The sequence below is a fragment of the Balearica regulorum genome, chromosome 20 (genome assembly GCF_011004875.1).
Source record: "Balearica regulorum gibbericeps isolate bBalReg1 chromosome 20, bBalReg1.pri, whole genome shotgun sequence".
Lineage (NCBI taxonomy): Eukaryota > Metazoa > Chordata > Aves > Gruiformes > Gruidae > Balearica > Balearica regulorum.
In genome coordinates, this window is record NC_046203.1 from 1964150 (window position 1) to 1988831 (window position 24682).

The 24682-nt window shown below is 53.2% G+C and overlaps 1 protein-coding gene across 4 annotated transcripts in view; it reads left to right on the plus strand.

Moving 5' to 3' along the window:
* Positions 1-358: 358 nt before the first annotated feature.
* OLFM1 (olfactomedin 1) overlaps positions 359-24682 on the plus strand; it is a 34132-nt gene continuing 9808 nt past the window's right edge. Inside the window, exons 1-4 of one of the 4 annotated variants that reach the window (XM_075772633.1) lie at positions 359-896; positions 14437-14586; positions 20012-20167; positions 22033-22392. In XM_075772633.1, coding sequence (XP_075628748.1) covers positions 831-896; positions 14437-14586; positions 20012-20167; positions 22033-22038 — 378 coding nt within the window. In that variant the 5' untranslated portion in view covers positions 359-830 and the 3' untranslated portion in view covers positions 22039-22392. Of the gene's footprint in view, positions 897-11949; positions 12476-13876; positions 14015-14436; positions 14587-20011; positions 20168-22032; positions 22393-22589; positions 22810-24682 lie in introns of those variants that run through there. The other 3 variants (XM_075772630.1, XM_075772629.1, XM_075772631.1) reach the window with 3 other exon arrangements.

Genomic DNA, 24682 nt, shown 5'->3' on the forward strand with positions numbered 1-24682 from the left:
TTAAATTAATCTGGGTCTGAGCCTCACAGTGGATGTTGCTCCGAGCCCTCCGGGAGGGCTCGGTTTGGGAAGGCATCTTTGTTTGGGGGTTGGGAGATCCCTTTGCACCCCCAGAGAGCGGGGACACCTGAGCAGGTCCTTGAGCTCCCGGGCGGCAGGGAGGGAGGGGGTTAACCCCCCCCCCCCCCCCAATCCCCAGCCCTGCTCCCCGCGGTGCCGCAGCAGCATCCCCCCCCCCCCCCCCCCCCAGGCCGGTTTTCCCCCTCTCCCTCTGCCGTGTGTAGTTAAATTTCCCCCGCCTTAGTTGATGTCACATCCTGTTCCACAGCCATCCCCTGCTAGTAGCCAGCCCTACCAATTCCTTTTTTTTTTTTTTTTTTAAAATCCCTGTCCTCTCCCCATCACCCCCCCTTTTCAAGGCAAACTTTTGGCAATAGCAGAGATAATCATTTCGTGCTCCGTTGAATTTCTCCTCGCAAATGTCTTTCGATCGGGGGAGCCATTAAAAAAAAAAAAAAAATATTACCAGAGAGCCAGCACCGAGAGCGGAGGAGAGAAACTGGGATCCCAATAAATATGCAAAGTGAAGGCTCTGCTGAGCAGATTTCTTGCATTGCTTCCTGGGGGTGCTGAGAGCCGCCCGGAAAATCATTCTGATTTTTTTTTTAAATTGCATTTTATTGTCTTTTTTTTTCTTTTTTCTTTTTTTTAAATTAAAATATTAATAACAATAAAGGGCTGAGGAGGCAGCGAGGCGCTCGGTGATCGGCACAGGGAGACTCGCCCGGGAGGTGATCTGTATGCAAGGTGCCTAGAACTGGGTGCGAGACATGCAACCGGCAAGCAAGCTCCTGACCCTCTGCTTTCTCATCCTGATGGGCACAGAACTCACTCAAGTAGGTTCCTCTCTTGCTTTTCCCACACCCCCCCTCCTCTCTCCCTTTCTCCCCAACGCCATTTTCTATTAAACCTCGAGAGCGCAAAAGAAAACTGGAGTAGGATGCTGCACCTTCGCGCCCCGCCGCCCCCTCCCCGGGCACCCCCCTTTGCTCAGCCCGCGGTGCGGGTGGACCCTGCGGGCGGGGGGGGGGGGGGGGGGGGGGGGGTGCGGGGGGGGGGGGGCGGGGGGTAGGTCGGGGGGCTCAGGAGACCGGCCCCCAGAGCCGGGGAGGGAAGGGGGCTGCCCCGGCGTGCCCCCCACCTCCCCGAGGGGTATGGGGGGCCCCCACCTGCCCGCCCCACTTGCGGGGAAAGTTGCCGTGCGGGGCTGGGGGGGCAGCAGGACACAGACCCACACCCACCCACACCCCCACACACACATCCCCCCCACACCCACCCCCACACACAGCCCACACCCCCCCACACCCCCCGGCCGGCCCCGCGGGGCTCGGGCTCGGCGAAGTTCGGGGCTGCCTGTCCCGGGTCCCCGCAGGGACGCGACGTGAGCGCCCGGTGACGGTCCCTCCTCGTCACCCCCCCCGCTCCACACCGGCTCCTCCTGGGGGGGTAGCTTTCCTGAGTTTAGGTGACATTTAAATGTCCCTCGATGTTTCCGTCTGTGACAGGCTTGTGGGAGAGAGGAGCATCTTATTTATCTCCCTCTCCCCCCTCTGCCTTTTTTTTTTTTTAACTGGATTTCCATGCTTGCATTTACTGTCCCAGCCCCAGGACTGAGTGAGTAGTGGGGCTGGGGGGAGGAAAGGAGGCACACAAAAGCCATCTCTTGCAAGTTGGAAATAAAACTCCATTTGACTTCTTAAAGATAATTGGGGAGAGGTAGGCAGGGAGGTTGTCTTTTGTTTTTTTTTCCCCAGTCACTGAGGAAAGGAAGAAAAGTAATTGCAAGAGGATGCTCTAGATTGTGGGGTTAATTGTGATGCTGCCTGGAAGCAAAAAAAGAAAGAAAAAGAAGCTATAAATAGGAGGGGAATGGAGGCTTCTTAGTGTAGAAGCAATTAGCAGCTGGGCTCTCATCCTGGGTGCTTTATGTAGATTATTTCTTCCTTTCTCCTGCTGACAATGCTCTCTCCTGTCACTGCCCTATTGCTGAAGTTTCAGTAGCTGAAGCCTTTTGGCTTTGCACCCTCAGAGTATTTCTGCTGCCCCCAAGAAGAAATGGCTAAAGTAAGAGCTGCCTTAAATGCACGGAGCCCTCCAGAGAAGGCGGGAGAAGGTAGTAATTTGGGGGGGAAGCAAAGAAATCCAAGAGCTGTGTGGATGAGGAGGGGTGGGAAGGAACCAGAGCTGCAAGTGAGTGCCCAGGAGAAGCCCATTGTGTGCGAGAGGATGCGCGGGGAGCACGCATGCGCCGCGCTGGACAAAGCAGCCAGCGACTGCCAGCATTGCTCAGGAATCAGCAAAAAGGGGGTCCTCGCTACGCACCCAGCCCGGTCGAGGGCACAGCCTGCCCGGGGCCATGGCAGCATCGTGGTGAAGCAGTGTTGTGGGGCTGCCCCTTGCCCAGCTGCCCCTCCAGCCTGCCCTCCTGCCCAGCCCTGGGTGGTACCCCGCTCCCCAGGGGCTGTCGTCGTCCCTTATTGGTCTCATGAGCCCCCATCACTCTGCACTGGTGGTGTCTTTCAGGACACCGAGTTACCACCTCTTGTGCGGACACCGCTGTGCGTGGCTAGTTTTTCCTTTTTTTTTTGCTTTCTTTTTTTGTGAATGCAGCACTCCAACTTTTTGCCCAACTTTAAATCGGGGTGGGGATGGGGAATCAAATCTGCTCTGAACTGTGGGGCTGAGCGCTGCTGGCTGACTCTGGCAGAGTTACCTCCCAGCCTGTCCCTGCCCGCTGGCGGGAGGATGGAAGTCCCTGCTAAAGCCTGGCTTTGCTGAGCTGCCTTGCTGGGGCTGGTTTCTGGTTTGCAGTGTCTACCTGGGCTTTGCTGCCTGCGGGTAGCTGAGTCCTGCCAGGCCCCGCACACCGGCCATGCAGAGCTCTCCCGCCAGCGTGCCGGCTGACTCGCTTGGCACTGCAGAGCCCGTTCAGAGTTTTAGCATCTCATTTCTGTAGCACAGCTGCCAGATGCAATCCCCAAATATGCCTTTCAGCCCAGGCACCGCCCAGCTCAGTGTCTTCCACGTTTAATTCAGTGCCGGATTCACATCTCCATCACATGCGTGGAGTCTTTCCCATCCCCTACAGAGATCCCGTGCCGGGGGGAGGAGGGATCAAGGTTCAAGGGAGAGAGGGTGCTGATTTAGGCAGCTTTCCCTGACGATGCAGAAGCTACTGCTGTCCCTTCCTCTCCCTCCCTGCCAGTGACACTGGCAGGCCTGTGCACAAGAAAGGAAGAAATGAGGAGAGGGATGGCTGTGAAATGGGGCTGGAGGGGGTGAGCACATGGCTGTCCTTCCAGCTGGGTGCTGGGAAAGCTGCTCTTGTGGAGGGGCAGGAGTTGTCTTCAAGGTATTGTTATCGCAGCATCCTCTGACGGTCCCCCCGCGTGGAAGGAAGGATGCTCGCGCCCAGCTGGGAGCACGTGGGGGATGCACACCATGTGGGCTGCACCCCCAGGTTTGGTAGGGGCTTTGAGACCCGCCTAAGGTGAATGGTGGTTTTACCTGTGTGAAACAAGGGGAGAGCTGCCCCTACATGCCCCCCCCATCCCAGTCCTTTGCAGAAGCCCCTGCCTGCCCCTCAGTCCCCCACGTGCGCCCGGCAGGCAGGGCCAAGGCGGGTGGCAGGAGCCCTGACCCCAGAGTGAGACCTGCACGAGGCTCTGGGGTTTCTTCTAGCTGCCAAAGGTCTCCTAATTTGTTCTGTGCCTTGCCTCGGCTCTCCGCAGATCAGTGATCAAAACCTGAAATGACATATTTCGGCTGGGTTGAGCAGGCTGGTTTTGGGGTGCAGCAGCCAGGTACGGGTGCTGGGACAGGGCGGGCAGAGCTGCTGCTGTGGGCACCCCGGGGTGCAGCACCCTCGCTCTGGCTGTGCAGGCAGCTCTGGGCAGAGGGCTTCCCAGGCAAAGCAGGGGCCTTTCTCTCCTTGTCCTCTTCTCGGTGAGACCCGGGCGGCTCTCCTGATGGCCGTGAAGGAGCAGAGCCAACTTACACTCTCTAAGGATCTGCTCGTCACGTGCAGAAAGTGCTGCCAGAAGGGCAGAGGATTTGGGCCGCTGTAGTAAAGCCGGGGTATCGGCAGAGGGGGTTCAGCATGCCATCTGCTTCTCTGCCTGTCTGTCCGACCCATCCGTTTGTCATGCCCCGGGCTTGCTGGGGAGCTGCTGGGATATCACTAGTGAAAAAAACCTCTTTGCATTCCTCAAAGTTTTGCAGGCACAGCGCGAGGTAGCCGGCGCTTTGACATCCACTTACTGGTAATCCTTGGAACCACACAGGAAGAAATACCTTCCTGGAGCAGGCAGTTATTAAACATTTAGGGCTTCTGCAAGGGAGAAACAATACCAAACCCAAACAAACCAATTCTGCCATTGATTTTCCTAAAAACACATCAGGTCCCTCTTGGGGCTATTTTCAGGGGAAGCGGGGTGCTGCCAGGGATGCACGCTGCCCTCCCCAAAGCTGCCCGTGCCGCTCTGCCCCAGCAGCACCCAGCCCGGCTGTGCTGGCTCCCCTCCAGCCCTGGAGGGTTTCCCTGTGCCCGGTTTGGTGGCCGGGCTCTTCCCTCCGCTGTCAGAGAGACACATGGATACTAGTAGGATTAAGCTGCAAATCTGCAGCTTGTAACAGGAGGCAGCTGCCTCAGCTCATAAACCAATTTGTGTCTCATTTCACTAACTTCAGCTTTAACCAATAAAAAAGAAAGGTAATTTTCAGCCCTGGGTCATATTTATTACTCAAGTTATCAGTCCTTGTAATCAGTATTAGCATCACCGCGTAAAGTAATACAAAACTAATTACTATCTGAGTGAATTAGATAGATGAAGGCTGTAGACTGCGTTGACAGTGGAAGAAGCCAATTCTCGAGTTATGAGTGATAAGTGTTGGCTTTGCTCTGCTGTGATGATGCTACGAGCAAGAGGGAACAAGACAGGGGCACCCAAGGAGTGTTCCTCTGGGGTTTGTTGCTTGTGGGTGCCTTGGCCAGGCTCTTTGGGAGACCCGGGAGGGCAGGGGGATGCCCGAGAGCTTGAGTCAGTCAAGCAGTCCCCCAAAAAGGGAAAGATGCAGTTGGGGAAACTGAGGCACAGAGCCCGAGATGTGTCTTAGCACCAGCAAATCTCGACCGTGGGGGAAGAGCACCTCAAAATCCTGATTCTCCCTCTTCTGCAGACTGTAGCCGTTGCTTGCCGCTGCCCTCCCAGAGCTGAGCCCAGGAGCCCTGGGCCCTGTCTCCGGACCAGCTTTGTCCTGGGCTTTGGCCCTGGGAAGTTTTCTCCCTGTTCAGGACCCGGGTCCTGGCTCCCAGCCCCCCTCCCCATCCCAGCTGGGAGGCAGCATTCAAAACCAGCCACAATGCAAAAGATCTCCTGGAAAGATAACAGCGGGACAGAGATAACAGCGGGGCGACAGCACATGTCAGCCCTCGGTCCAGGAGCAGGCAGCAGCGAGCGACCCCGCAGCAATGCCGTGTTTTCTAGCAAGCAGAACAGGTTTTCAGTGTAAAGGCACCTTCTGACTGGAGGCATGTGACTGACCCAGGGAAATATGCCCCCCCCAAAAAATCATCATCCCTAACCAAAACATACGAGTAACAGGAACCTACTGACACACCGCGAAACCTGTGCCGAATTTCCCGGGCTCTGCTCTAGCCCGGAGGCTCTGGCACGTGTTGGCACTCGCTGTTAGAGCAGGGGTGTAATGGCAAGAGCAGCTTTAGCTAAACAGATTTAGCGGAGTGAAGACCTGCAAAGGGGATCGTTCTGTTCCAGTGTAACGTAAGGAGCGTGTTCTTTCTGCTGCAAAGTGTTTCTGCGTGTGGATAACAAAAGGAAAGGTTGCAGAGTGTTTTGCGTGAGGAAGGAGTTGTCCCAGTGTCCGTAGCTGCAGGTTTGAACTTTCCGGAGCATGCTGCCTGCTCCCGAAATGCAGCCGTTCCCGGAGCCAAGCTCAGCACCAGGCACCAGCAGTTTCACACAAAGTCCCACCAGGAGCTGGCAGTGATCTGCAGCATCGTGGTCACTGTTTCCAAAGCACTTTGGGGTCTTTTATTGCCATTTTCTTTTCTTCCTTCGCTTTGCCTGTCTGTGCATCCCTACCTTCCCTCTGACAGGAGGGGAAGAGTTTGCTCTGTGTTGGTACCGTGCCGAGGTGACAGGGTCCAGCTCCAGGCCTGAGGTTTGTGTGAGTGATGGCAGCACAGACAGTGACAAAAAAAAAACAGGCAAAAAAGCAAGGACATTTGGAAGTCAGACCCAAAAATCAGGGAAACCTGGTACCATTTAGTGCTGTGACAGTCGTGACCTGCTGAGGGACAGATGCCTCGTGGCAAATGCAACAGAAGATTGTCCCACGCTCCAAAGGTGATGGGGGTACAAAGTGTGAGTTCCTTAATGAGGATGATCTTGCCCCCGCTGCGTCCCGGGGTAGGTGGGGTGCCTCTTCTGCCCGGCGCTGCTCCCAGGCCGGTGCGGAGGGAGTTCAGATACCTCCTGCCACAAGCCCAGGCAACGGAGAGTGCGAAGGAAGGGGGTGAGCCTTTAATGAGTTGAGAGAGGGATGAGAAATGTCATCCCTCTCTCAAGAGCAGAGTCCAGGGCTCTGTCCCCTGTAACCCGGTGGTGTCAGGCAGAAAGTGGAATCCTTTCCAGCCTGCAGCTCGCCTGCCTCCATGCAGCCCACGCTCCTTTGCAAGCGCAGCAGCACCTGGCAGTGGGGCAGCAACAGGGGCTCTGGCAGCCCAGCATCTGTCAGGACTCCGCTGCAAGGGTCAGTGGGGGCAGAGAGTCCTCCAGAGGCTGGTTCAGGGCCCCTCCATCAGCTACAGGAGGGAACTCTGGAGAAAAGTGACTTAGTCCAGGCATCTAAGGAGGATCCCTGAAGTTACACAGCAAGGTCCTTCCAGAAAGGACAGACCTTTCCCGCAGCCCCTGGCCAGAGGGCACGGCACATCTGGTGGGTCTCCAGTGCAGAGAGGAGGAGTCGGAAAGGGCTGGAGTATGGGTTGTCCCACGTACCGCAGAGCAATCCCAGGGCAGGCATGAGCACCCTGACAAATTACTGAGCCCTGCGCTCCCAGGACAGGAGCTGCCAGCCCTGGGGCACTGCACTCCACTGGGCAACCAGCTCAGCTGGACACGTCCTCCTTGCTGGAGATGTCAGGTGTTAGCTGAGATGCCTCCTGTATTTACTGAGCCAGCTTGGAGCAACAGCAAGATTTAAGGCTGCTAAAATACAGGTGTATGTGTTTTAAAGCAGATCCCATCCTCTCACCATGCATTAAATAGCAATTCTCTGTCTGGGCTCTATGGACACCATCTCCACATAAGCTGGGAGCAACAGAAACTTCAGCACCTCTTCTCTGAACCAGCCAGGAGAGGGAGACAATGACCGCCGTGTCCTGCACACACACTCACACTCACGCACGCCGCGTTTGCAAACCTGGCCCCTTGTAGGGCTCCTTCAGGCAGACAGTCACGTTTTGCATTATCACTTCCCAGCAGCAGAATTTTCCACTAAGTAGCTATTTTGGAAGACCCTGTTCCTTGCTTTCATCTATCATTCCTCTTCTTTCTCTGCTCAGAGTATATGCATGCAAAGGGGATCTTTTGTTCCCAAACATCATCTTTTCCTGCTGTTTACTCTCTGCTTACAGCAGAAGAGGCACCGAGAGGGCAGCTCTGCACCCGCTGCTCTTGTGGGGAGGGTGGCTGTAGCAAGTGCATCAGGATGAGAAAAACTCGGTGACGTCATTCAAGGCAATGTCCTATGCAAAAAAAAAAACCCAAAAAAACCCACCAAACCCACAACCAACCGCAGAGTGGTCAGGGGGAAACTCAACTGGTTCAGCAAAACTGGTACTGAAGAGATTTCTGCAGACATTACAGTGGAAAGTTGCTCTTTTAAGATCCTGCTTTGCTCTGGAAAGGCCCATCAGTGAATGCTATCAGGTCAAAAAGAGTCATCTGAGTCTCCTCCTTGATTTCTTTAGCGTTTTTTCTGATTTGTTTTAGCACAAGAAAAGGCACTGTCGGGTTTCCTACATCAAGTTCATGTCCCTACTGTTTTTGCTGTCCGTGTTTTGTTTTGTTGCCATGCTGGGCTTCTAAAGCCAGGGAAGCCATTAGGGTAGGGAAGAAGTTTCCATGTTTGCACGTCCCCTACTTCGGGCACTGAGATGACAAAGGTCATTTTCCTGCTTGATGCCCGTGACCTAGCACAGCACGAAGTGACCAGCAGCATCTCATTGCACAGCAGCAACCGCCACCTCTTGCTTCTGAATAACCCTTCGCCCCCAAAAAATGGGAAACAGCAGCATTTCTGGGAGCCTCTTTTTTTGTCAGGTCTCTGCTTTGGAGCAGCTAACGTGGGTTCAGCTTGCGTGGCCGTGCCACAGGCAGCCTGGCGGTGTTGGGGAAGGGCCGTGGGTTATACCCTACGAGCTCAGGGCCATCCTGCTCCCGGCACAGGTCGTTAATGCATTAAGTGACTGAACTTTCTGAAAAGATATTCAAGAACAGCCGATCTCTTCATGTCCCTACCTTAACTCCCTTTATCTCACCAACAAAGAAAAGACTCCCAAAAACCTGCTGCTTTTGGCTATTTCATAAGCACTGGAAGTAAGAGAAAAGAAGAATATCACCTGGATTTCTCTCTCCCCCATTATTACACACACGGCCACTCTTTCAGCTGACATGAAGGGTTTCGCTCCAGGGAAGCGGGGCAGCTCTGCCGACTGCTGCTGCCAGAGCCCGGCCTCCCCCTTTCCCAGTGCCAGGCGCTGGGAAAAGGCTCCTGGTAATGGGTCCCCTTCTTAGCAGGGACTTGTGGCTGCTGCTGCTCTTTCTGTGCCTCGCTGTCCCCATCTGCAGAAGCTTTAATCATTGCAAAGCACTTGAAGGGCATACGAATGAAATCACCTGCGTGCACTGGTAGGGAATGAGTCTTTCTTTAGTCCAGGTGGAATCCAGAGCAAGGCAAAGGAGTGCTTGTTACCCCACTGAATACCATTTTAAATAATATGGTATCCATAGGTCTAACTCCCTTTGTATGTGTTTGGAGTAGACAAATATGAGGGATAAACTTTACTTACAAACTAAGTTTCAAAGTGAGCATTAAGATGATTTAAGCATAGCACTCAAGTGTTTTGTATGGTATGAAATCAGATAAGCAATCAGGGTCTCGGCTGCTACAGTGCTGAGCGCAGCATAAGCACCTGCTAGAACTGGAACAGAATGGGGAGCTGTGATTTATTTTAAAAGATCAAAGCCATCCGAGGCTTTTGCCTAATGAACCTGTTCCTACAACCACAGCCTGAAACATCTCCTCGGTGCTGACCTCCTCAGGCACAACGCTGCACAACCTGGCAGCAGTTTTGCCATGGAAAAGATACTGGATGCCTGGGCTGGGTGGCACCAATTTCATGGGGTGGAAATAGTTTATCTACTTTGGGAGCCCCGAGCAGGGCAGTGTCTGATTCAGAGGGCAGGAGTGTTTTCTCACTGATTTCAGCAGCAGATTGACCTGTCAGCTGCCTGACTTAACTGGATTAGACCTGGCCTGACCTGAGCAGGGGGAAAGGGCAGGGGTGACATGGTTTGAGGGTGCTGGGAAGCGAGGGAAGGGAATGGCATTTCAGCTGCTGCAGCCTGTGACACGCACCAGCCGCTGCCTCCCAGCTGCCAGCATCTGATTCTGCCACCGTGTTGTCAGAGGGAAAGGATCCGACCTGGATTCAGCGCTCATACTCTAACTCATCTCTTTTTCTCCACCTGGTGGACTTGCTATATGCGCTTTCATTTCAGTGCTTTGCAGAAACTCCCCAGCGCTCTCTGCACAAACAGCTCCACTTGGCTGGGGCCGGTCTCTGCTCCCTTTGCCCAGACCAGCAGTGCTGGGGTGCGCTGGGACGATCCCATGCCAAGGGCCAGGTCCCCAGCTAGGGGCAAGGTCCCATTAAGGTGGGGACAAGCCAGCTCGGCAGCAATTGCATTTCAGGGCACAGCTCCCTGCTTCCCCGGTTGGGACTTGCTCCGCACACCAGCCTGGATGCTGTATGGTGAGGAAGTACTGGTGGGTCAAGGCACCCCTCAGTGCCTTCGCAGCTGTATCCCAGGCAGCTCCTGGGGAGGGGGCCATGAGACCCACGACCCCAAGGAGCCATGCTCTCAGAAGAACGGCTCTGGAGGTGGCAGGTTTGGGGCTGGGCTGATCAGTCTCCAGTGGGGATGTGGTGGCTCGTAGGGACCAGCCAGGCTGGGGGTGGTGGGGACGTGGACAGTGCAGAGTCTCCAGGAGCAGGGCCATGGTGGCTGCTCCAACATGCTGAGGCTGGTGCTATACCAGCGGAGCGAGGGGTGTCACTTCTATTCTCTGGAGAGGGCCAGGGGATTCATTTCATAATTTGCTTTGCACAGTGTATTTAGAGGTTCACTTAAGGAAGGATTTGCAAGGAATTGCAGATCTCTGTTGGTTGGAGACTTTGGTTCTGAAGTGACCAGGACGGTTCTGCAAACCCCTTCAGTAAATCTGAGTCACGAACAAGCTCCGTCTCGCTGCAGACTATATGCTGGGTCCGTACAGATGGGGTGTGTGCTGTTTGCAGTGTAACAGCCGATGGGATTCCTCAGCAGGGTTTGCCTCAGAGCCACACCAGCCACAGAAAGCCAAGAGTTTTCTGCAGACTCTGGAGTGGGATGCTCTGGCAGTGGCTGATGCTGTCCCATCTCTCCTGTCCATGCAGCCCTGCCTGCTGGGAATGGGGCAAGAGCAGCGTTGGGGCAGGAAAGGGGTAAGAGCAGGGCTGCCACCTCGAGGGCAGGCAGAGTTGCCAAGGCATTTTGATTTACCTCAAGCATATCGGGTCCTTTGTGCTGACGGAGGGCTGTGGTTGCAGAGTGTGGTGAGGGGGCAAGCAGGGATGTGGGGGATGCTCTGATGGCCCACAGGTCTGGGGAACCACCAGGTGCCCTGCCTGGCTCCCACACCTCGTGGGTTTGTGCGGGAGGGGTGCAGCAGGGAACACTGCTCCCGACTGCCCTCGCCGGCAGCACCTCCCCTTTGTCCCCTGACTCCCGGCACGGCGCTCCCTGGCCGCGGCCCCTGCGGCCGTGCGCCCACCCACCCGCCCAGCACCCAGCACCCAGCACCCAGCACCCAGCACCCCACCGCGCCCGGCGCCGCCGGCAGCAGACGGCAGGGGGCGCCGCAGTGCCGAGCCGCAGCGGGGCCGCGCCGCAGGGGGGAGCCGCCCCCCCGGCCCGGCCCAGCCCTGCCCGGAGCCGCCCCCCCGGCCCAGCCCTGCCCTGCCCGGAGCCGCCCCCCCGGCCCAGCCCTGCCCGGCCCGGAGCCGCCCCCCGGCCCAGCCCTGCCCTGCCCGGAGCCGCCCCCCCGGCCCAGCCCTGCCCTGCCCGGAGCCGCCCCCCCGGCCCGGCCCCACACCGACACCGCCCCTCCCCGACGCTCCTCTCCTCCCTCCCCAAATCTTTCCCGCCTCCTCCCCAATTCTTTTCCGCTCTCCCCAAATCTTTTCCCCACTCCACCAAATTTTTCCAATTTTTCCCCAAATCTTTTTCCCTTCCCCATTTCCCCCCCCTTCCCAAATCTTTACCCCCTCCCCAAACCTTTCTCTCCCTTCCCCACGCCTTTCCGCCTCTCCCCAAGCCCTTTTCCTACCTCCCTAAATCTTCCCCCCCCCCTCCAAATCTTTTCTCCTCTCCTTCCCTCCGCTCTCCCTCTGCCAAATCTGCCCCCGTCCCCGAAAAAAAAAAATTCTTCCCCTCTCCCAAGTCTCTCCTCCCCTCCGCTCCCCCCTCCCCTCTCCAAATCCCTTCTCCCCTCCTTCTCCCTCTCTCCCCCCTGCCTCCCACCCGCCCTCCGCAGTCGCTCCGGCTGGCTGGGCGCTCCGCGGTGCTCACGCCCCCCCGCCCCTCCCTTCCTCCCTCCCGCCCCGGTCCCGTCCCGCCTCCTGCAGCCGCTCGCTCCGCTCCGCTCCGTTCCGGCTGGGGCGCGCCCGGCGGCGGCGGGCGCAGGGAGGCAGCCAGCCCCGCTCCGGTACCGGCTCCGGCGACACCGGCACAGGCACCGGCGGCACCATCGCCAGCGCCGGGCAGGGCCGCGGCGGGGCGGCGGCGGCGGCGGCGGACGATGGGCCGGTGGCGAGCGGCGGCGGCGGCCGGGCGGCTGGCGCAGCCCGTCCCCAGCGGCATGGAGCCCGGCGCCGGTGCAGAATGAAGGGTGCCTGGCGCCCCCCCCCGCAGACATGTCTGTGCCTTTACTCAAGATTGGAGTCGTCCTCAGCACCATGGCCATGATCACCAACTGGATGTCGCAGACGCTGCCCTCCCTCGTGGGGCTCAACACCACCAAACTCACGGCGGCCACGGGCGGCACCTTGGACCGCAGCACGGGAGTAAGTGCGGGGGGCGGCGGGCAGGGGACGGAGGGGTGGGGGGCGCCCGGCTGCCCGGAGCATCCCAGCCTCCCGAGCTGCCTGCGCCCCGCCACCCGCCCCGTTCCCCCCCCGGCCGCCCGGTCCCTCCTCGCTTGGATGTCCCCCGGGCTGCCTAAATTCCTCCTTGTCTGGTAGCCCCCCCCCTCCACCCCGTACCCCCGGGATCTCTCTCCCCCCGCCGCCGGCAGGCCCTGCAGGAGCCCCCCCCGGCTGCAGAGAGCAGCGGCCCGGAGGGAAGCAAAGCCGCCGCCCCTCGGGGTGTTGGGGTGCATCGCTTGCAAAGTGCCCCCCGGGGCCGTGCGGGAGCGGGGTCGGGGCCGGGGGGGGGGGGGCTGTCAGGAGACGGGGGACTGGGGTGGCGGTGCGGGGAGCGGCTCTCCTCTCCCCCTCCCGCTCCCAGGTGTAGCCATCCCTACCTAGCCCTGGGCTGGGTGCGACCCGGGTGGCCCCTCCGTGCCTTCAGCCAAAGGGCTGCAAAGTTTCCCTCGTCGCCGCTTTGCTGTCGCAGGGCGAAGCAGCTTGGGACAGCAGGTGCGAGTCCCGCAAGATCTCATTCGCTTCCCTGCCTTTAATCGATAGTTGGTAATGGGATGGAAAATGCAGAGGAGAAGTTGCGGTGTATTTTGGTCGTGCCGTATGTTTCCTGTCCCTGTTTTGCTGGAGGGCTGGTACGGTGCCTGGTCTTGCCACTTTGGAAATGGCTGAGAAAAACAATCCTTCTGTCTGTCTTCCCTTAGCAGGGAAAAATGGGCACCTTTCGCCTCCAGGCTGCATGCTTGTGCCTTCTAAAAGAGCTAACGTATTACAGCTCTGCTGTTTCAAGACGCGTATTTCATGGAGTGGTTCTGCTGATTGTGAATGAAGCTGGGATTTAATTTTTTTTTCCATGTTACCGGGGATTATGAGACCTTTTTATTATTTTTTTTCCGGTTGTCTTAGCTAGAGAATCAAATTGTCTGTCTGCCTAGCCGTCTCTCTTAGTGCGTGTCTGTCAACATGGGTATTTGCAAGGTTATTTGTAATATTGAAATAGTAGAAAGAAGATTTCCCTTCTGGTTGGCAAAACGGTGGTATCTTCAAAGCGATCGGAGGCTGAATTGTGATTAAATAATGTATTTTGCAAAGTACTGTGAGATCAAAGAAAAATTAAGATCAGAGAGGTTCGGAGAGCACAAGGTGCAGGAGGGGGGCGGGGGAGCGTGCTGTGTTTGTGGCTGGGCTCCCTTTCCGCGGTGTGTCCTGGAAGCTCAGACGGAGGCACTGATCGTACCCTCCGGACCGCATCCCTTCTTTGCTGGCTTTCCCTCCCTGGGACCCGCAGAACATCTGGAGGGAAATGGTCATCTGGTGAACCTCCCCATCCCCGGGAGAGTCTGGCGGAGGAGGGAGGAAACGTAACTCCTGGTGTCCGTTTACTCAGGAGAGCTGATTTTCCCGCTGCCGGATGCGGGAGAGCTCTGCAGAGGCACACTGATCGCTGCTCAGCCCTCAGCCGGGGTACCGTGTCCTCACTGCTGGCTCGGGCACGTCCTTCTCACAGTGTCAAGAAGTCAAGTGCTTTATAACGTTGGCCGGGCCGCGGGTTCCCCACCCCGATGCGCTCGGTGCCTTACAGCACACTACAACCCTCGCCGCTTCCTGGCTTTCCTGGCGTCCGTGCTTTCCCACGTGCGTTGCCTTCTTTGCTTCAGCTCTTGCTCTCCTTTTCAGACCCTTCTTTTATTTGTCCCCAATGCATATTTTTGCATTACAAGTGAATTTTGCCAGCTGGGCCCTCGGAGGAGCTTCCCTCCGCTTCCAGCACAGCTCCAGTATCTGCCACATCCATCCTGCTTCCTCCACTGAGCCCCCTCCGCCTCCCACACCCCTGCCAGGCCTCCCCTCATTTACTTAATCCAGTCTTTCCCTGTGTTAATTAGGTGTTGCCTACCAACCCAGAGGAAAGCTGGCAGGTCTACAGCTCTGCCCAAGACAGCGAAGGACGTTGTATATGCACAGTGGTGGCACCTCAACAGACGATGTGCTCGCGTGATGCCAGGACAAAGCAGCTGAGACAACTATTAGAAAAGGTAATGGTTGGCCTGGTCTGGGGAAGGGGGTTTGGTTTGGCATGAAATGGGGGGTAAAAACGCGAGCGAGCTGGGCTGAGCTTTGGTTTCCAGGGCAGATGGACCCCTCGGGCCAGCCCTCCTGTGCCGTAGCTGTCCCCGTGCGTGTAGTAGGGAATAATCAGCCGCAGTCAGGAGGATAAATCTCTAAGTGTTTCTGAGGCACGGAGGTAACAAGACCGTGGCCTAAGCTCAGGTTAAAACTGCTGAGATCAAAGCAAAAATATTGAACCACGTTGCTAAAAAAAAAAAAAAAAAAAATGTAATTTACTCAATTTTTTCATTACGTTAACACAAGCAGTTTCAAAGGATGAGCCTCAACAAGATGAGAGAAGATAGAATTAAAAACCCAAAGCCCATGCATTCCTAGCCAAGCTGATATTAAAAAGGTCGAATAAAACAGTACAAGCTGTCGACATCAAATAGCACAGAAATGACAGTTAGTGGTTCTAATGTTGACATCCACTTGATTAGTTTTTAATAGCCTGCTGTCCGAAGAGATCAAAGAATCTCATTAGGGAAACATTCCCAATAACAAGAAATTTTCCAGATAATAGATTTCGTTGAAGAAATGCTGTTTCATGTGAAATGGTGCCCTTCTCTTTAAAATACAAGTGGACTCCTGCGCTGGATGTGTAATTACCCCTAATGCTATGTTGCCATGCATTGTGCATGACAAAATAATTTTTATCCCACTGCTTTCGGGAAGTTGATGTATTAGTCACTCATAACAATATTATATTAAACCTACACTTAACTGATTTTCCTATGTGATAAGGACAATAAAGTGAGGCAGGAAACATTTAGCCCTAAAATACTTCTTCGGTATGTCAGAGGCTTCTAAAAATAATCCCACTCAAGCTTTTATTTCTCTAAGCAATAGCAGCAATCGGTCCAACAGCACATTTGTCTAAGAGGCAGCAGGCGTTATATTAGCAGCTGACACGGGCATCCGAGAGCCGTTGTGTTCCCAGAACTGCTCATATGCATTAAACGAGCGGGAGTTGACCCAATGCCCTCTGCTAATGGACAGGCAAGTTGTGCGCACGAGACGTGGGATAACATCGGTTCCCATGCGGGGGGTGTAAGTGCTCAGTGATTTTTTTCCCTTATGCAGCTCTCCGGCTGCCAGTGAATAAAGTGAGGGAGGAGTGGTATTTCAAGGCGTGTGTTCTAGAGATATGTTACCTGCCTGCTAATCTGTCTGCGTCTCACTCCTACGCTAACCTATATGAAAACCCCAAAATAAAGAATAGGCTCTTAGTGTGAGACATCTGATCTTGACAAAGGCTGAAATGATAATCCCTATAGGAAAATAGCTTCCACCTTCCTAGGAAGGATTTCAAACCTGAAAACTCCTTCTCTCATCTGAGATTTTAACTCTAGCTTTGCAATAGAAAAACTCGTATCTCCCGATTTCTCTCCACTAGCAGATGAAGAAGCGTAATGTGTCAGAGAGGTAATTGTGCTTGGATGTTCAAAGGAGGAGACCTGGCAGTCGTCTATGGAAATAATAAGGCATTGCTTTTACGTGCAAGAAATAAGCTGCGCTGGTGGGTGTGTGTCTGTGTGTGTACACGATCCAACCACATCATCTTCAGTGAAAAACCTCTGCACAGGGGCTTCAGCAGCTGAAGGGACTTTGAGGTTCAAAGCTGCCAAGACCCCATCTACCCTCAGCGCACGGGCACAGGCACACGCATACGCGCTGCAGTTCGTGCTGCTTGCAAGTGAATCCTGGGCACCCCGTCCGTTTAAAGAGCAGGTGTTAAGTGAGGTAAGGTGAGCCAGGTCTGCTCGCCACCGCACGAACTGTTCAGCCCGTGTTTTGACACCGAGGTGTCTGAGCTCATCTTTGGCTGGAGTACACGGAGTCCTTCCAGCCTTAAATGTGTCAGGTGCTGAGTCCAGATCTTGGACTGCATCCAAACCAAGACATCACCTAAATCCTGTTCATAAACAGATTATGTTTTATCTTCAAACAGATTTTTATTTATTTTTTTCTGGCCCTGTTATCTGGGAGGACTTCCTACTCTGATGGTTAAACCGTTTTTGGTTTCCTGCCAATTCTTATTCTATGCCAGCACTGATTTCCAGATTAAACAGTTCTTTTTGTTCCTTTGATATTCACTCCGAGGTGTATACAGGGAGGACAATGACATCTCTTCTCAGCCCTCACTTTGCCTTCTACAGACCTTGTAAGATGAACTTTCCATGTCCTGATCCATCGGCTGAGTTCACCCCTCCGCTAATTCTTCCTGTAGACCACAAAAATCTCCCCAAAGATGTCTTGTGCTATTGTTCCACCAGTTTGTCTGGCTACGCAACGCTAGAGATTCATCTCAATTCAAACCCCAAAGATGCGCTTAGAACAGCTCTTCTGAGCTGGCACGAAAGGCTGATCCACAGGGAAGCTTGAGCAGGGTTTAAACCATGGCTTTGACCATATAAATCTCGCTAGGGTCCTCAGGCCAATATTGACTCTCCGTTACTCTGGTTTAATTCTGAAACATCTCAGTGTCAAACAAGATGACAAGAAAGGACTGCAAGTTTCATTTGTATCAATTTTCTACTTCAAATGCTAAAATTAACTCTTTTTCCCCAAGACAATCACAGGTATCTCTCTCCTGTTAGCTTGATGGAAAATGAGGTTTCGTGTTCAGAGTTTGTGCTCCACCAGTGGAGCCAAAAAGCATTTTAGCTGATGTTTGAGGATAGTGGTTAACGGATGAAGCTGAGGGAATTTGAAAGACGGTATCCTTCGGACTCAGTTCATTAGAGCACTTACGTACATGCTTAAGTTTAAGCTATGAACAGTCTCATTGAAATCTAATCATGTGCCAAAGTACTTTGCTGGATCAAGGGCTTAATATGCTAATGAAGGAAAACAAGTAGATCTTCAGCTGATGAAGCACGCAGAGATCAGGAATGATGGAGACTGACTTTTTACAAGTCTGGCCAGAATCTTGCCTGGTTGAAAAAAATACGGGCAACAAATAGTGAGAGTCTGGACTTGTAAAACACGTCCCCAAAATAGCACAGCAGCTAATTTTAGGCGTCTCAGTTTAGAGGCATGTGAGGAGGCTATTTTCCTTTGCAGTCAGGGGAGAGGCAGGCTCCTCCAGAGGTGATTCAGAGCACAAGCCTGAGCAAGATGCTCTGATTCATTTCCTAGCAGAGTCTGTCTCTCCCTCTCTGCCATCCAGGAGGCAGCCAAAGAAGCACCCCGTAGCATCACTCAGCCCCTGCAGCGTTAGATACCAGCATATCATTACAGAAATGCACTTTTCCCATCACTTGCAGCTTGGCCTTTAATTGGGCTTACGCATTAGTGGAATAAATTAGATCAATTTTGTAGAATCCCTCCAAGTCATTCCAATTCCAACCCATTGGAACAATTCTCCTATGTAGGTACAGCTTGACTCAAAGGAGCATAGACTGGATTACAAGGATAAAAATATCTGCAGACCAGTCATGCTTGTCTAAGACTTTCCTTCTCCTGCCTCGGGGTAGAGAGAGGTCTTCAAACTCCTCCACATCCAGCCCAGGTAAATTAGCACCCAGCCGTGTCCGCTGAGAGCTCACGTACCCCGGGGGAGGCACGGTTAAAGGGGAGCCACACGGGCTCCGGCTGAGCTCAGGTTTGCTCTTTTCAAACCAAGAGGGTCTTGTTCTGCTCTTCCCTGGTCCTCACACCTCCCTGAGTAGGTCCTTGGTGGTAGTCAGGATGGGTGCTGGTTCGTCTCTGGGTGATGTGTTGGGACTCAGAGACGGAAAATAGCTTCACCTTTGCTGAAGACAACCGTTAGATCCCCAGAGCAGTTGTACTGGTTGTACAAAATGTTTCCTCACCGTTGACCTTTGAAATATAGGTTGTCCATACATTTTTAATAGTTCCCTGTAATAGTTTTCTTGTCATCGTGCATCAGCAATGGGCATTTTGATCCCTTCAGAGATGCAGACGCCAAAGTTGGCATTTGACCTATGCTGGTGTCAGCAAGTAGTCCCCGAGACCCGGCTGCGTGCGGGTGTCCCGCCGTCCCCTCGCTCTGTCACTCGAGGTAAGTCACAGCAGCCCAGTGTGATTTGCTGGAGGCGGTAACGCACTTGCACCGTTCTTTCCCCATCCCAGCCTGTCTGCGTGTGGCTTTGGCGGGGACGGAGACTGGAGCGGATGTGGCAGCGCGGGCTCTGGGAAGTGTCTTGGAGCGGATCCGCAGAGACAGCGCTGGCTCACGTTTGGGTTTTGCTCAGACACCCACAGATGAAGAGACTTGAACCAGGATGCCTTTAGTTAGGGCTGTGACGCAGCAGCACGCTTGGATGCCCGATTCATTTTAAACACGGGCGTCATCCCTACCAATGCCGACAGCCGTATTTCTGTGGGGAGCGCGGCAGGAGCACCCGTTGGTGGGCTGAGCCCTGTCATGTACAAACACAACCATCCCTGGTGCAAAGACCTTAAATTACACCCATTAAGCACCCACCCTGCTTAATGCTAAATAGGTGCTTAGGTGGCTGCCAGTCAGAGCTTCATTTACCTTCTAGCCTGAAAACGAGAGAAGGGAATAGCTTAATAAATCAGCTGGCAGCCAACCTTCAAAATCAGGTCAGCCTAGCTATCGTTTCCCTCCCCTCCTCACGCCTTCAGCTCCTTTCCTCACGATGAGCCCAGCCAACCTTCTTGCATCATTCCTTCGGCAGGGCCAGATGGGCGCTGCACGGGGAGCCGCGGGGATGCGGCGTCGGTCGGCTAGAAAAGATGCCGACGCGGCACAACCGCCCGAGCGGGCAGGCACCAGTGGGGCTGGCCGGAGTGGGAGCTCCGGTGGTACTTCCCAGCTTCCAGATGCCCTCACCTCCAGCTGGATTTGTTGTGGCAGATGCTGTGTAAACAGTAGGGCTGTTTGGATAATGAAGTTTTTACTAGCTGGGAGTAAAGTTTGCACTTAGGCAATCAGTGAGTGTCGCTTGTGTGCACAAAGAAATGATAATGTGCACCTCAGCAGAAGCGTTTCTCATAGTCAGATGTGCTTCTGCTCAGCGAAGAGCTTGTCTTCGCACGACAGCGGGTGCCGTCCCAGCCTCTCAAAGAGGCCATCGTGAGTGATGCATTTTAGCCTTGACTACGACCCTTATTTGCATGTGTGATTGTTAAATCATTCTCTGCAGCACAGCAGAATAAATGTTTATGAAACCAATTTGCTCTATTTTAGAGCATGGGGGTCATAATACTAGGATGCTGTTGATTAACTAGTAAATAATGCATAGGCTGATTACCCTTTAGCTTTGTTGACTGTGTTGGAAAAGGTCAGCGTTCGGCGTCGGGGCTGTCTTGCTGCAGGGGAAGTGACACCTTCTTAATGAACCCCTTCTCGTTTGGCAGGTGCAAAACATGTCCCAGTCAATAGAGGTGTTGGACAGGCGGACTCAAAGAGACCTACAGTACGTTGAGAAGATGGAAAACCAGATGAGGGGACTGGAATCAAAATTTAAGCAAGTGGAAGAAAGCCACAAGCAGCACCTGGCAAGGCAGTTTAAGGTATGTCTGCTTTCCAAACCGCTAACGAAGCTGTGGCCAGGGATTTAGCAGGGTGCGCACGGGACTGTGGCCCCGGTGCCGCATCGGCTCACGTAGCCGTTGGTCCGGTTGTACACGGCGCTGGCGGCCACCCGCCCGTGCAGCTCCCTCCTGTCCAAAGGACAGCCAGATCCAGGTTGCAGCATCGCATCCTCAGCCACAACACGTTTTTCTATAGGGTAAAAGCCTAAATCTCCATGTTCCTGTACCCACGAGCCACCTGGGTGCCACAAATAGGATTGCTCCGTGAGAGAGGGTCTGCAGGGAGACCCCAGGGCAGCTGAGGTCAGGGCAAGGTGGGTTTCCCTCCGTGGCCAGGCAGCCCTTCCCCACGCCGTGCCCAGGATCTGATTTGCTTGGGAAGAGCCAGGAGCTGGGGCTCTGTTACATTTCTGCAGCACGTGGCAAACCGCAACGGGCCATCACCAAATCGCTTCCCTCCTTGGGGTGGTTGTAGCAACAGAGCAATCGATCAAACGAATCAACCCCCCCACCCCCCCCAAAAAAAAAAAACCTAAAAGTACAATTATTACAACCGTCCTCAGGCTGGAAAACTGCTCATCTCGAGGATGTGCAAATGCCAGCACCTTCTGATGGATTACATGTGGTTTGTCCTGGTGTTGGACAAATGAGAAGACATCAGCCTTTAAATGAAGCTGTCAGCGCGAGCAAAGGTCAAATTTTCAAGAACTTGATTGAGAATGACCGAAATTGCCAAAAAGAGGTTGTCAGCAATATTTGGAATATTAAATTTTAGTAATGTTTTGGATTAATAGATAGGAAAAACAAATTGAGAAGATTTCTAGTGAAATCTGGGGACATTTCTGATCGGCCACCCAGCCGATTCCCATCCTTGTTTCCCAGCAGCTGCCCAGCTGGCTGCTGTTTTAAAGCAGATTTTTTTTTTTTTAATTGATACGTTAAATACTGAAATACCAAGATTTCATGAGAAAAAGCTGGGAAGAAGGTTCTTAAAACTTTTCACCAATTCCACCTCTTCCACTCCCCATCTCCAGTCACCGCAGGACCTTGAATTTAGCTCTGCAGTCTGGGTGTAAGGACCATCTTTCTGATTTAAGCGTGAGGTTTGGGCTTTTTTCTTTTGTTTTTCCCCCCCTCCTTCCATGCTGCTGAGTTTAATCCTCCCCATTGCCTGCCGGGTAGCTTGCACCAGGAAGCACAAGTAAATAAGAAACCCGATATATTCCCCACATGCAAACCGCAGGAGGGAAAGCCTCTTGACTTAAATAGGAGGGGATGGGAAGGAAAGAAACGAGGCTGAGGACCAATTTCGGATCCCGTTCACCCCCAAGGTGCTTCAGCAGACAGCCGGACGTCACAGCCCTGAGCGCTGTGAACTTGGCCGCTGTGCAGTAGTTTAAGCAGCACCAGGTACGCTGCGTACACTAACATGCTTCATTAACGGGTAGGTGCATGCATATTTATGTCTACTCATTAGCTGCTGGAGCAAAGCATCTTTAACAAAATGCTGCATACCATGCCTTTAAACGAGGCCTTCATTTAATTTAAAAAAAAAAAAAGTCTTGGTTTCTGCAAAATAAATTTGATAATGACTTTGATTTTTATGTTCTTTATAGCACGCCTAAAAACAGTAAGGAATTTTTGTCTAATTTGCTGCCAAAGCACCATTTTAAATAACAGCCACAGCATTTTGTTTCTGCTAATGCCAGCATTAAAATGTGAGTGGTTTGTGGTTTTTTTTTTTTCTCTTTAGTTCCGTAAGAGTATTTGTCTATGAATGGCTATCTATATAAGGCAGGTTAGTGAGCTAGATCCTCAACAGTATTTCATTTTCTTGCTTACAGGGCTAACTTAAAAGCAAGTTTTTTCAATGCTGCAGTGACTGAAGAAGCAGTTCACTCCCATGTAACCATGAAAAGAGGGCCACAGAGCATTTTGCACCATGCATTTATTTTTTTGATTATTTTCCAAATTAGCACCATATCTCACTAAGGAACCTTGAACCACACAACCGAGATCTTCCTTTGCATGCAATTGTAGATGCATTTCATGAATAGTTTGAAACCCTTGTCAATGCATATATATATTATTTTATTTTATTTTTTGGAAAGAAAAAAAAAAAAGAACTCTTTGTGTATGTGATCTGAAGCATGTAACCCTAAGATGTTGCATTCTAAAAATGACAAATAAAGGCCTTTCCCAAATATTTTGGTGTTCTGCAGCCTGTTTAATATGTTCTTTCCAATACATCATTTGGACCAAAATAATAATTAAAATAATTTTAGTGATAATAATTGTGGGATATGAACATTGCACTCACGTAGGAAGCAACCAGGTCAAGGCAGAGTGTTGCAGATTTTTGCACGCATAGCACTGAACCAAGCTTATTTTAACCTTGCAGGCAATAAAAGCGAAAATGGAGGAACTTAGGCCTTTGATACCAGTGTTGGAAGAGTACAAAGCCGATGCAAAATTGGTATTGCAGTTTAAAGAGGAGGTCCAGAATCTGACGTCAGTTCTAAACGAACTCCAGGAAGAGATTGGCGCCTATGACTACGAAGAGCTTCAGAACAGAGTGTCAAATCTTGAAGAAAGGCTTCGTGCATGCATGCAAAAATTAGGTAGGCTCAGAACGACATGGTGGCACTGGCTAAACACCATCGATGGTAACCCACGCATCCCGTCTGGAGGCAGAGATGCTAGCGTGGACATCTCCTTGTGCCTTGCCTGGCTGTAAGGGATGAGCTCGCACAGCCGGGTTCGATCCTGTGAATATTTGTGCTATAAGTGACATTAATCTTGGGAGTAGTCCTGCTGAGGATTACTTGCATGACCAATGTTGCTCGTGGCGTAAGTGCTTCAGGATCGGGCCCTTGACTAGGCATGTGCCTTTTTGCAGCGTTTGCATAAGTGGACGGTGAAATGCGGTAAATGCGTGGCCTTTTGCAAACGACGCTTATGCAAAGCAAACACATGCACCCGTTTTGCTTCTGCACCAATGTCCAATCTTTTTGTTAACCGGACCTGGCACCTCAGCAAAGGTCCCTGCACACCGCTTTAACTAGCGTGCGCGTGTGTGCGGGCTGTGACTCGGTTTCCCTTGTGCCTTTCCTTTTGCATCTTGCAAATCCCTGTTGAGAAGAGCATGACGTAGCTGGTGCGGGTTCGCGGTCTGGTCCGGACTATGCCATGTGCAGGCTGTAAACCCTCCCCGTCTCTCCCGTTCCCTGGGGGAGCCCCTTCCATCAGGCCAAGCAACCAGCAATGCTAAAACCCGAGCGATTCATCTGTAATCTCGTTCAGAGAGTATTAATTGACTGAAGCCTGTGGGTTTATTGTGGGGAGACACCGCCGTAGCTAACCCCAGCATCTCACCCCAAACAGAGGGTGGAGAAGGGGGGAAGAAGGGCACTGCCTTCCGCAGCTGCAGGACATCTCCCCGCCATTTGTCGGCCCAGCTCTGACTTGATTTAATTTCTACTTACATTATTGACTTTCTTGTTAAGCAATTTAGATAATCTAAACACATTAACTGCTCTGCAGTCTATTTTGGTAGCACATATGAAATTACACTCTCAGGTAACTTCATGGAAGATCAGATCTCTTCTGAGCACTTTATATCCTTGGCAAGGTAACGCTTTGTTTCTCTCTTGTCTCCGCTGGTGGGATTGCTTTTGCTTGTTTCTAGATGCCCAGCCGCCTCCCCTGTATTTCCTCCTGCATTTCCATCCTGTCTTCCGTTTCCTTGTACGTCCCTTATAAGCTCCCTCTGGAGAGGAAAGTGAATTTCCACACGAGCCTGGATGCTCGGAGGTATTTAAACTACGAGCATGCAGCGAGTCGTGCACTGAGATCCCCCTGGGGAGCTGCCCGGTGGGCAGGTGTCACCCCCCCAGCTAAGTGCGAGGGCAGAACTTGCTTTCTCATTTACTAACGAGCGCTGATGTGCGCGGGTTTGGTTCGGGGGCGGAACAGGCTGAGGCGAGTCGTGCCGTCGCGTTCTGCACGGGGTCTGCGGTCCCTCTCCTCGCCCCGTGACGGTCACGGGGAAGGCAGCAGGGTTTGGGGATGGCAGGGAAGTCCAGACCGTGTCCTCACCCACTTGAATTTCACCCTGAAAGCTTAACGGGGACAGAAATGATCGAGGTTATAATGACTCGGTGCTTTCTGTGTTAGCAGTACCTAATACCTGGAGCTTCATCACATGGGGACCGTACAGACATCTCAGGAATGACAGTCCTGCGGTGGGTAAGATGAAAGGATGGAGAACAGGCCCAGGAGTGTCTGGTTGACCAAGGTCACGTAGCAAAATCCCCGGCAGCCCCCCCACCGCCAGCACAGGGCAGCTCTGCCCTGCAAACGGCTTTTCTCGCTCCTCCCCTGGCGAAGGCAGAGGTGGGTGTGATGAGAGGAGATGGTGCCCAAGGAGGGAGCCACTTGCTGCATCCGTAGCCTTCAGCCCATCTCTTGAAGATGAGGAGGAGGTGTGGGTGA